This window comes from Arachis stenosperma, chromosome 10, assembly GCF_014773155.1.
Source record: "Arachis stenosperma cultivar V10309 chromosome 10, arast.V10309.gnm1.PFL2, whole genome shotgun sequence".
NCBI classification, from domain to species: Eukaryota; Viridiplantae; Streptophyta; class Magnoliopsida; order Fabales; family Fabaceae; genus Arachis; species Arachis stenosperma.
The window spans coordinates 30246682-30260152 of record NC_080386.1 but is presented as its reverse complement, the minus strand read 5'-3'; the positions used below and the strand labels follow the sequence as shown (position 1 = coordinate 30260152).

The 13471-nt window shown below is 26.3% G+C and overlaps 1 protein-coding gene across 2 annotated transcripts; it reads left to right on the top strand.

Annotated features, from left to right (window-relative positions):
• Nucleotides 1–4705: 4705 nt before the first annotated feature.
• LOC130956112 (auxin transporter-like protein 1) lies at nucleotides 4706–11943 on the top strand. Of its 2 annotated transcripts, none has more exons than XM_057883144.1 (9): nucleotides 4706–4857; nucleotides 5247–5421; nucleotides 5511–5696; nucleotides 6033–6145; nucleotides 6248–6431; nucleotides 7015–7112; nucleotides 7735–7942; nucleotides 8704–8961; nucleotides 11661–11943. In XM_057883144.1, the coding sequence occupies exons 2-9, from the start codon at nucleotides 5260–5262 to the stop codon at nucleotides 11886–11888; spliced, it is 1437 nt and encodes a 478-aa protein (XP_057739127.1). In that variant the 5' UTR covers nucleotides 4706–4857; nucleotides 5247–5259; the 3' UTR covers nucleotides 11889–11943. The 2 variants fall into 2 exon arrangements, with proteins under 2 accessions (XP_057739127.1, XP_057739128.1); XM_057883145.1 differs by lacking the exon at nucleotides 4706–4857 and adding an exon at nucleotides 5075–5127.
• Nucleotides 11944–13471: the final 1528 nt, after the last annotated feature.

The window sequence follows — 13471 nt, the reverse complement described above, 5'->3', positions numbered from 1 at the left end:
TTCATACAATTAAAGTTTTCAATCCTAAATCTCAATTATCTAAATTAAATTATAAAATTTTTTAATTATTAAAATTTTAAAAAATTTAATTATTAAAAAAATTATATAAAAATCTTAATTAATTCAATATCAAATACCAAAAATTTGATTTAATTATTTTTAATAAAATAATTTTAACAAAAATAAAAGTTAAACAAAAGTTTATTTATCCAAATACATAATTTTTAAAATATTTATCAATTTAAATCTTTAAACATATCTCAGATACAATAGCTAGGTACAAGATAAATAAATATACATGTATTCCAAACGCACTGTATTCGAAATATGAAAATAATTTGATTACGTTGTTTTTAGGTACACTCGAGATCTAGCTTGTTTGACAAATTGAACATACGTCAATGTTATACCTGTGAGAGAATTCATTACATCCTAGCTAGACATGAGAAAAAAAAATAAAAATAAAAAGTATATTAATATTTATTTTTTGAAATTTAAGACAAACAAAACTTTCCATCAAACTATTTTTTTCTTTTCTTTCTTTAAAAAAATCAATATTTTTTCTTCAAAATATGTTAAAAGAAGAATTTATATTTTATTCAATAGAGATGCATTTAGTTTTTATTAAAATAATATTTAATAAAAATATAACTGTCATAAAATTGAATAAAATTTTAGTTTGAATCATCCGCATAATTCACCAAAAGAAATAAGAAAGCTAATTTTTCCTGCTCAAAATGCAAGAAGAAAAAAAATTTGTATATCTTAGAGTATAAATAGAACCAATATTTTAAAAATATTTATAATTATTCATTGTATTGTTTTTGTTCATTTTTAAATATTATAAGTGAAAATAATAAATATATTATAGAATCATGCAATTTTTTAAAAAATTTTACGAAATCGTAAATTTTAATTACATTTTCACTGGTATTTTTTTTATAAGCAAAGGGGTCTAAGATCCCAAAAACAGAGAAAAACTAAACAATAATCCTTTTAAGGAGGTAGCTGTGATTTTTTAAATATGCTGTATCTAGATCTAAATCTTTTGCAATGACAAAATAATAAATAGAATTCTTAAGTGTGTATGAGTGTATAGTATGCGTGAATCTGTGATGTCTAAGATTAAGAGTTATCTAAATAAATTTGTGAGGTCTAAAATTAAGAATTATTTAATTTATCTGACAAAAAAAATATTTTCTTAATTTCTTTTTTTCTTCAAAATATATTAAATATAAATTCATCTCTAATATTGTTTAAAAAAAGTGATTTAAAAAAAAATTAGATTGACATCATCTTTACTTTTTTTTTTTTTGTCATATATAGGATTTAGTAACTCATAGATTAGATCGAGATATAATCAATTTGTCAAACAAATTAGATTTTCAGTGTATCTGAGATTAATGTATTTAAAATCTTTTTATTTCTCGAATGCAGTCCATCATAAATATATGTATATTTATTTTTGTATTTACTACATTTAAGATGTGCTTCCAGAGCTCAATTAATTAGTAAATATTCTAAAAATTATATATATTAATAAATAAAATATTTATTATATATATACTTCATAATTAGTTTGTTATTAAATTTAAAATTATACATAATATTCTCTAAATATGAAAAAAATTATTAAAATAATAAAATTTAAACTTTCAATACTTGTTTATACAAATTAATACGTTAATCACTAAACTAACCAAATTGTTTCAAATACATCTTTTGTTTTGTTGTATGAACAAAATAAGATTTAAATTTCTTAATATTTATTTAAATAAATTAGTGAGTTAACTATTAATTAATCTAAATTAATTTTAGAAACACTTTTTAATTGTCCCATTATACATAATTCTATTGTCTATTTTATTTAAATAAATATCAAAAAACTTTTATTTCTAAAAATACGCATAAATTTAAAGTTATGTCAAATGCAGAAAATTTATTTGGCATGGATCGCCCATGAAATAATTTCAACTCCATTTTCATATAGAGTGCCATGGCATTTCTGGCACAGCAGAAGGTTTAATTATTGTATCGATTTTATAATTTTATTAAATTTGTAATTAGATTTATATATACTTTTTAATTAAATTTTTATATCATATTAGATTTTATAATTAAATTTCTATTGTGACAAAAAATATTGAAATTAATAGAATATTTTATTAAAAAAAATGAATATATTTAATACTTGACCCAACATTCTATATAATTTAATAGAATATTTTATTAATTTTAATATTTTTATCACGGTAAGGACTTAGTTGTAAAACCTGATACGATATAGGGACCTAATTAAAAAAAAAGTACAGAAACTTAACTAAAGATTCGATAAAATTATAGGAGCTGACAGAGTAATTAAATCTAATAATATAGAAGAATGCTAGAAGGTTATTAGAATTTATTGTTTTTCACTATCAGCTAATAGGATAAAGTATATTATTGGATTACTAAACTAAAAGAATTAGACTAAAAAAATTAAATTAATAGTTAAATGATCGATGGCTAAAAATAATAAATTTTGATGGCCTCTAACATTTCTAATAATAATAATATTAGTTCTAACCCTCGAAAAATAAGAATAACTTTGGACATCTAATAATAATATTAATAATAGTGAATTATCAATAATAATAATAATAATAATAATAATAATAATAATAATTCTTGTTATTATATATTATTATTGTTGTTTATGTTATTATTATTATTAACGGAATTATTAATATTGTTAATATGATTATTATTGTTATTACAATATTATTTTAACGTTATTGTTATTATTTTCAGTGTTATCATTATTTATAGTAGTAAATTATTATTATTATTATTATTATTATTATTATTATTATTATTATTATTATTATTATTATTATAGTTGTCAGAGCCGAATCGATAATCATATCGGTTAAGTTATTGAGTCACTGGATCATTAGTTCAATCGGTGAGTCACTGAATGAACCGATTGACTCGATCCTATATAAATAAAAAATAATAAATAATAAAAAATTTAAAATACATATTTTTACTAATATTTTAAGAATACATAGTTATTCTAAAATAATATGGAACAGTAACAATAAGTATTTTGTTAATTTTATTCTATTATAAATATTTTTATTTTATTTTTATATTAAAATAACTATTATTTTTAAATTTTAATAATTTATTAATTAGTTTATATCTATTATACTATTATATACTACAAGTATTTATTAAAAAAATAATATTAATAGATATTATATAATTATGAAAAGAAAAAATAAGTAAATTTATAACTAAAATTAAAATAAATTAAATAGAAATAAATTATTTGATGAAATATATATATATATATATATATATATATATATATATATATATATATATATATATTAAGGAAAAGGATGAGGAGCCAATAGAATATTTGTACAATGTGTACAATGGAAGTTTAGAGAATATTAAAGATATAACCAGTAGTGTTATTTTTTCTCATTAATTAAAGCTTTTATGATGAGTGGTATCATAACATGGTATCGGAGCTCTAGATCTAAAAGGTTAAGAGTTTGATCCTTAGTGAACTCCAAAATTAATTTAAGCTTTTGAAAAGATATTTATTATCTCTAGTACTCAGATGATTATTCTAGATAGTATTCTAGATAGTATATGTCTCAGCTCATTTTAAGCTCGATTCGACTCGGGATATTTTATTAAATAAGCTAAAATTGTATTTATTTTGTAAAGCTTATTAGTAAAAAAGATTACGTCATTGGCCTTAAAATGAATCCTATGAAGCTTATTGTGTCGACTCATCAAAATATTCTTTTGTAACAATAACTTATTCTAGTTTAGAAATTCAACTATTTATTTATATTAAAAACAAAAAAAATTAAAATGAATTAATAGTCAAAATTAGTTCATATTGTTTAATAAAAAAAATTATAAATTATAAATATAGATATGATATGTGATTCTCTTTCTATATATATATATATAGAATTATATATTTTAGAATGTATTTAATATTAATTTAAAATTTTTAAATTTATTGTTTTGCATTATAATTTATGAAATAAATTTTTTAAATAAATTTATAGACTTGTTGAATTTTAAATAAGTCATTCTAATCCAAAAAAAAAATCTATAAAAGATAACAGATAGAGGTTTACTATTTATTTACTATATAGATCAGATTCGTCAAAACTAAAATGCTATTCAGTTCGACCACTTTCACTTGTACCTACCCTGTTACCCATTTTGACCCAACTTTAAATTTATGCGTATTTTAAAAAATTAATTTTTTAATATTTATGTAAATAAAAAATCTAACCATTCATTGAATACATTAATTTCTTATCATGTTTTTTTGATACTTTCTTTTATAAAAAATATTTATAGAGGGAGTGAGTCAAATACGATAAACCTGAATTGCAAATAAGGTTAGTCTATTTCTTTCTTTTTCTCCCTCTTCTTCGTAGATATATAGGCTACATTCATTTATTCATTCTTCATACACTCTCCTTCTCTTTTCTCTCTCTCTCTCTCTCTCTCTCAGGTGTTAGCGTTACCATGTACGTTTTGTCAGACCTCGAATCTCTAACTTCAACCCGAAACCAAACCCCTCCCCCCCTTTTTTTTTCCATTATTAATTAATTAGCAAGTAGCAACCAACCAACAAAACAAACCTGCAGGGTAACAGTAGTGGTGTTTTTCTTTCTTGCTTGCTGGGTTTAGTTGTTACCATGAATATATGCCCATTGAAAATGCCAGCTTCTCTGCACATAACACCCCGCATTTAACACACCTCTCTCAAAAGAAGCAGAAAATAAGGGTTCTATTTAAGACTCTTCCAATTGTGGCAGAAGGAAACAGAGACAGGTTTGAACTTTGAACTTTGAAATGAAAAAAGACATTGTAATATTCAATTATGAAGAAACTTAACGTGACTCAGTGACTAAACCAAGCCGCAAAAACTGCTTTATATGCTGCCGCTGTTTCTACTTTACACCTTCTTCATTATTATTATTATTGCTTTCTTCTTCTTCTTCTGAAAAACGAGTTTCGCACTGTCTTCTTCCTCTCTCGGTTGAGTTTTCATAAATCATAAATATTAATTTTGCACTTTAGATTTTCCCCCCTCACAATTTGGTACTTATCTTCTATCAACGTTCTGTTCTGTTCCACATTCTGTTTCATTTATTACAAAAAAACAATAAAACAAACATAAAGAGACTCTGTTTCATTGTGTGCATGTTGTCACTTTTCAGATCTTAGAAGAAAATGGAATCGAAGAAGCAAGCGGAAGAAGCCATAATGGCGGCAGCGGAGAGCGGTGATGTCGGAGACGGAGACAAAGAGATCAATTCAAAGTTAAGCTTGAAATCCGCTCTCTGGCACGGTGGCTCTGCCTATGATGCATGGTTCAGCTGTTCCTCAAATCAGGCATGAATTCAGTGATCATAAATAAAAACTCTTTCTCCTCATTTGTGTAATGTGATTCCAATTCTTTCGTTTCGCGGCGGTTTTTGCAGGTCGCACAGGTTCTGTTAACGCTTCCATACTCATTCTCGCAATTGGGAATGGTTTCGGGGATCATATTCCAAGTGTTCTATGGATTTCTTGGAAGCTGGACCGCTTATTTGATTAGCATTCTCTACATCGAGTACAGAAGCCGCAAGGAGAAAGAGAATGTTAGCTTCAAAAACCATGTCATTCAGGTAACTATGTTCTAACTTCTAACCACTTTGTGGGAATTTAGAATTGAGCGAAGACGGAAGAGCAAATATCCTTCCACGTCAAAAATCAGCTACCAAATTAGCATACGTCATTTTCAATTTGTACTTTGTATTTTAACATATATTTCAATCTGATGTTTGATTTGGTGGTTAATTAATTTTTTTATGTGCACCTAAATTATTATTTTTATCTTTTCCATTATAAAAGAGCAGTTTTCACTGTGAAAGGTAAAATATATATGATAGCACTATGAAATTAATCTCATATATGAAATATGAAACAAGTTTGATTTGTTTTGGTTAAAATTTTGTTTGCAGTGGTTTGAAGTGTTGGAAGGTTTATTAGGACCATCTTGGAAAGCAATTGGATTGGCCTTCAACTGCACTTTTCTTCTCTTTGGATCTGTGATTCAGCTTATAGCTTGTGCAAGGTCTCCCATTCATTCACTTTGATTATTGAAGGAGTGTGTTTATTATTTGCTATTGGGATTTTATTTATTCATTTATGTATTATTAATTTATTATTGTTGCAGCAATATATACTATATAAATGATAAATTGGACAAGAGGACTTGGACCTACATTTTCGGAGCTTGCTGTGCTACCACAGTGTTCATACCATCATTCCATAACTACAGGATTTGGTCCTTCCTTGGCCTTGGCATGACCACCTACACTGCTTGGTATCTCACTATTGCTTCCATTGTTCATGGCCAGGTAATTAAGTAACCCCATCCAAGTAATCTTTTAATTAATATATGAAATACATAGAGTTTGTTTGGGAGTTATTCTTAAAAAAGATTTTTTTAATAATATTTTTTTTAAAAAAATTTTACAAAATAAAAGTAATTTTATGTTTAAATATTTTATATAAAAAAATCTTTTTATTTATCAATTATGTTTGGATCAAATAAGATAAAAGTACTTTTTTTGTTAATTTATTATATAAAAAACATCTTTATTTTTTAAAAAAAAAAAGTAAATTGTAGCTTCTTGAAAAAATATTTTTTTAATGTTTTTATTTTTATTATTAGAAATCTATCAAACATACTAAAAATAAAAAAAATTATTTTTTTTAATTTAATGACACCTAAGTAAGTATATAATATTTGTATAAAATATCTAAAGGATTAGTTTTGTTGGAAGAAAATAATAAAATAATAAAATATAGCCCAATTGACTATTGAGTCCATTCCCTGCATAGAAATTTGTTTTTTAAATATTTTCAAATGGTTTCGCTAGATCTTATAAAGTCTTCATTTAAAAAAAAAAGATAAAATAAATAAATTTCATGATGCAGGTAGAAAATGTGACCCATTCGGGCCCATCCAAAATGGTATTGTATTTCACAGGCGCCACAAACATTCTCTACACTTTCGGCGGCCACGCCGTCACCGTGTAAGTCCCCTTTTTATTTTTGATATTCCACCGAGACGTTTCCTTATTATTTTGCTCATTAAGTTAGACAAAATAATAATCACATTGTTCTTTATGTACTTAAATATATAGTCCAATTCACACATCATCAGTGGCGTTGGATAATTTCATTTCACAGAGCCACAGACCCTTTCTTCAATTGCGGCCTTTTTTGCTTGCATTTCCAATGGCACTTTCGTAAATAAGACAAACTGTATATCTGGCACTTTTGAACAGCACTGCATTACAATTAGTGTGTCTCCATGTCTTGGCTTAGTGTTATATATAATAATCTGTCACAACCATGGCAAACAAAAAATTGAATCTTTATTGAAATTTTAAAGTGAAGCCCCGACCCCACAATGTCTCAGTTGCACCTACTTAAACCTATAAAATGAAGAAAATTTTGTGACATTTTTACTGTCTCTCATTATGCGCGTGGAAATTTTTTATGATTGCACAATTTCTTGATGTAACTAAGAATTTTTTCGATTCTTTTTTCAAGTACAGCTCATTGATTTTTGACCAAACAATTTAACCTTTTTAAGATTAAAGTTGCAGTGAAATACTAAGATATGATGATGACTATGACTATTATTGGCAGGGAAATCATGCATGCAATGTGGAAGCCACAGAAGTTCAAATATATCTATCTTTATGCAACTCTTTATGTGTTCACCCTAACCCTACCATCTGCCACTGCCGTTTACTGGGCCTTTGGTGATCAACTCCTGGACCACTCCAACGCCTTCTCCCTCCTCCCCCGGAACGGTTGGCGCGACGCCGGAGTCATCCTAATGCTCATTCACCAGGTCCACATTTAATTCATTTCCCTTGAGCTACCTAGCATGCTTGACGAATCACAAATTCTAAATGAATTTCTCTTTCTGGTTCAAAGTAATTGTCATTCTGAAAATATTAATAGTGTTTTAGTAATTTTTTCATTCAATTATTTAGTTTTTTGATTGGTTTACAAATGGCTAATGTAACGTTAATATGAACTAGTGTAAAAAAGAACATGACCAAATGACCCAAAAAAAAAAATAGGTTTTTAATGTTTGGTTTTATTTTCTAATTTTGAAAAGAAAATGATATAATAAAATTAGTTTTTAAGTTTTTCTTCAAAAAAAACCCGAAAAATAGAAAATAAAATAAAAACTAGACCTATTTGGTTTTAAAATATATATTACTTTGATTTTTAATGTTTTATATTTTCACAATTCTATAAAGAAGAAAAAAACCGTATTTCTGTTTCCTATTTTTAGTTTTATCCTCGCAAAAATTCTAAAAACAGAAATAAAAATAAAAACACAAATCAAATGAAATCTAAAATAAGCCTATTTTCAAGATTTTATAAAGAATAAAAATATAACAATGAAAACAATAAAATTGTATTTTTACTGTTTTTAGTTTCCTTCTTTACGAAAAGTTCTACAAGAAAGAGCCATTTATAATGCTCAAAAAAAAAAAAAAAAAAAAAAGAGGGAACTAATGAGGCCTAGCAAGGCAAGGGCTTTAGTAACAAATTATTAAGTATAAATAATATTTACTAACCTATGCATAATTGAGACAGTTCATCACATTTGGATTTGCCTGTACGCCATTGTACTTTGTGTGGGAAAAAGTGATAGGGATGCATGACACAAAGAGCATATGTTTGAGGGCATTAGCAAGGTTACCAGTGGTAATACCAATATGGTTTCTGGCAATAATCTTCCCATTCTTTGGGCCCATAAACTCAGCTGTGGGTGCTCTCTTGGTCAGTTTCACTGTCTACATCATTCCTGCCTCTGCCCATATGCTCACTTTCAAGTCTGCCTCCTCTAGACAGGTAAAACACAAATCCTTACCTTTTTGTGTCTACCACTTAATGTTCACTTTGCTCCCACATTTTAATAAATTAAATCCTCCAAGGAACTAACTTCACTTATGTCCCTCAAAGGGCTTATTTGACCTCTGACTCCTTACAACATTTTTATATGAGAAATTATACAAAATTATTTTAGCACTATTATACTTCATAAAATATTACTCCATCCCTTGAAAAGATATCATGTGTAATATGACTTAACTTCAAGAGAAATTACTCAAATTAGTAAAATTTAATCTTTTAGTATTGCCCAAAAAGAAAATTTCTTTGACAATGTAATAAATTTAGGTTGTGTTTGTTTGATGTGATACCCACATTAATCTTTAAAGCAAAAAAGCTAAGCTATAGAGAGGACTAAGATAATAACAATAACAAATAAATAAATAAATAAAAAGAGGAGTACGTTGGGAATCCATGACTTCCAATTGGTTGACCAGATCTAAGCATATAAATGTATTCTTAATACTCTTTTGGTGGTGCGGTGTGTATGTGTTTCGAGGATATGATTCCAGCTTCACTATTTTTAACCTGCAACTGACTTTCTATGTCCAAGACGGTATAAGTCCCAATCCCACTATTTCTATTTTCTATCATATCCGAATTTGGAAAATTATTGAGACAAGATATGGTTGGTGTCTTTTCTTTGTCATTTAGATAGTTATATGCTATAATCTTTAATACCAGTAGTGACCCTAACCCTAACCATAAGCTAGGTTCGCTAATCACTCTTTTAAGAAATCTGATATAGATTTCGTTTGATTGGGTATTGAACCTACATCAATTAAGTCAGATACCTTATCTTATGATGGGAGAGTGAATCGACTCAAGTGGAAGAATAGAAAAATTTCAAGTGTATCACATAATTAAGTGTTTTAGTTGTTTTAACCATTAATTTCTGTCATATATTATATATATATATAAAATGGAGATTAATGACTAAAATAAGTGAAACAGCGGTAAATATTCCCCAAGTAAAATAACACTTTTAACAATGGGTTGGATCATGTCTAAACCTAACTCCTTAGTGTGTGTTTGGATTTCAGTTTGCGAAAGTGAGTTTGCATAAAATTGATTTTACAAAATTGATTTTGATAAAAAGTAAGTTTGAGTTAACGTGATTTATGTTTGGCAATATTTGTATCAAAATTGATTATAGCAAAATAAATGTTGTTTGGATTATACTACTCAAAATCACTTATAGATGAAAAATTACTAAAAGAGACATCAATTTATTTTTTATATATATGCAAAAACATAATCTAACAAAAATAATATAAAAAATATTTATTATATAAATAAATATAATAAAAAAATATGAAAGAGAGTACTATAAATTTTATAATGTTAAACAAAAAAAATAATCTATACTTTTTCTAATATTACCGGTACTCTTTAATTTAGTATTATTTTGAACTATAAATTTTCATTATTTATGGTTCTATTGTTACTTATAATTAATTTTTTATTTATTTTATCCTTTTTTATAGGATCATAGTTTATATTATACAAAATTTGGATAATAAACGTGGTATATATTAATTACAATTACAAATTTTACAAAGTCAAAATAAAAAATAAAAAAATTAATATAAAACAAAGATAGAGTACATCAAAAATAGAAAAAAATCATACAAATAAAAAATAATACAAATTTCATAAAATCAACCACATATATCATATGAACAAAAAATACAAAAAACTAAATAAATACATATGAATAAAATAATAAAAAATTTCATACACAATATAATACAATGTAGTAAAAGATAAAAAAAGAATTCATATGAACAAAAAATAATAAAAAATCATAAAAATTAATAAATATCTGAAAAATTATAGCACTACAAAAAATAAAAAATCACAATATTTGTCATATGAATAAAAAAATACAATAAAATAAATAAAAAATCATATAAACAAAGTCAAACAAAATTAAAAAAATTCATAAAAAAAATATACATATAAAAAATAGTATAAAAAATGATAAAAAAAACTCATAAAAACATAACATCATAAATCATAACATTAAAAATTAAAATATGAAAATGAGTACTAAAAATAATTAAAAAAATTAAAATATTCAATTTACTAGTAATTGAAACAAATCTGAATGATTTTGATGGAAAAAAAATGGAAGAAAGAACTATGAAAAAGTAGAAAGAACTACACAGTGAAATTTATAATTATTGGTATCCTTCTTATAGAAGAAAATAAAGGGTAAGGTTGGTAAAAAAAGAATAAATTTTTTCACTTAATTTTCTAAAGGTAATCAGCAACTATGAACGTGACGCAGAAGCTACAAATTTTAGCTTCTTCTCAACGTGGGTTTAGAGGCAGAATCGTTTCTGCGTTTAGAAAGAAAAAAATTGCCAAACATAAGAGTGAAACTTTCAAGAAACTCAAACACACTTCTTTCTTCACCAACGTGTTTGCCAAACACACAAAGTGACCCTACATAGTAGTCACATCACTATACTAGATTACTATCCCATCCTAAATCCAAACAGGCATTCATGCCAGCAAGTTAGCTACTACATTTGCACTACTTCTGACTATCAAGTATCAACAATTACAAAACAAGCTTACTAATTTTTCAAGGATCTTTCTTTTATAATTTTTTTTAATTTTTAATTGATGATATTTTGGTCTTTTTTGAACAGAATGCCGCAGAGAAATTGCCATGGTTCATCCCTAATTGGACAGTCATGTACATAGTCAACGCATTTGTGGTAGTATGGGTTTTTGTACTGGGCTTTGGGTTTGGAGGGTGGGCCAGCATGACAAATTTTATCAAGCAAGTGGACACATTTGGGCTTTTTGCCAAATGTTATCAATGCCCACCAAAAATCCTACCTTCCAAAAATCATACTATTACTATGTATCACTAAGTTAAAAAACATAGGACTATATTATCCTAGCTATATATCTTTTGAATAAATTTTCATATCATAGATACATTATGGTGAATGATTATGAGTAATTATAAAACTTATTGTACCTAGAAATAGGGACATCAAAATCAAATCAAAGTAAAGACATGCACGAAATTTTCTCATAATATTTTCCGGCCCTTTAAATGATCAATATAATCATTCCCCCCTAATAACGATTATTATAGACAGCCGTTAATAGTGATATAGCTTTGCATGATTTTGTGTGGGCCCTACTATTTTTGTTGAATGATATAAACAAAATTGAATAGGAGTATTGCAGTGAATTTGCCTCACATGGCTAGCAAGTCCATTTAAAGTGAAAAATAAAGAGGATTTTTGTTACATGATTGATGGACAAACTCAAAATAGAAGCCCATGACTTCATAAGCTAAAAGCCTAAAAGGGTTATTGGAGTATTATTTTTGCCAATGAGTCATAGCTCACACGGCATTTCGCCCCCTCCCCACCTCAAAGGTCTCGGGTTCGAGTCCTATCAGCTGCATCCGAGGAGAAAAAATTGGTAAAGTATGTGATGGGGGTTGTCCAATCCGTTGGGGTACCTAGGATTGGGGGTTGTCCAATCCACCGACCAAAAAAAAAAAAAAAAAAAAAACTTAATCTTTTCACCGCTGCTTTAGTTTATTATTATTTTTATCTTTATATTGAGATCAACTAAAAAATTAATTTTTTTTAATATTAGCTAATTTTTTAAATTAAATTATAAATCTTAAATTTTAAATTCTAAATTCTAAATTTTTAATTATAAATTTTAAATTCTAATAAAGATAAGGATTAAAAATGTAATTTTATATAAAAGAATTTACTAATGTAAATTTGTTAAAAATTAATTTCTTATATTTATTTTTTTTTTGTTGGAATAGTATTAAAGTATTATTAAATTAGTATTTATATTTAAATTTAAATATTAAACGGTTATCTTTTTTTTTTTTGGCATTGTTTAAGGCCTATAAATAAGTTGACCCTTTGAACATAGCATGTACATAGTAGATACACATGGTAAATATACATATATCATTTTTAACATGTTATCAAAACTATAGCATCCAATAGTATGAGATTGTTGCCCAAATTCTCTATTGAGGGCAAATTTTGTTCATGTATATATTATATAACACCCCTTTTTTTTTATAGCTTTTGTTTGATCACCAGTTTTTTGTTGCCCAAATGGTGTTGATATGCACCTCCCACTTAGGGTCGATCAGGGGCGGAGCTAGATTAACTTTTAGGGAGGATTCAAAATAATTTTTATAATTAACAAAGAATAAAATAAAAAATTTAAGGAGGCTAAAGTAAAATTCATGCATAATTTGTAAAAAAAATTTGATAGTTGGGGAGCCATTGCCCCCTTGGCTTGTACTAGGCTCCGCCTCTGGGCCGACAATATATATTTTATTTGCGGATATTTAATCCAATTCAATCCGATTAGATAGGATTGTTTATCCTATTTACTTGATTTATTGCGAATAAGTTAGAGTGCAGATTTAAGATATATCTTATCTTTTTCTACTCGCACCTCT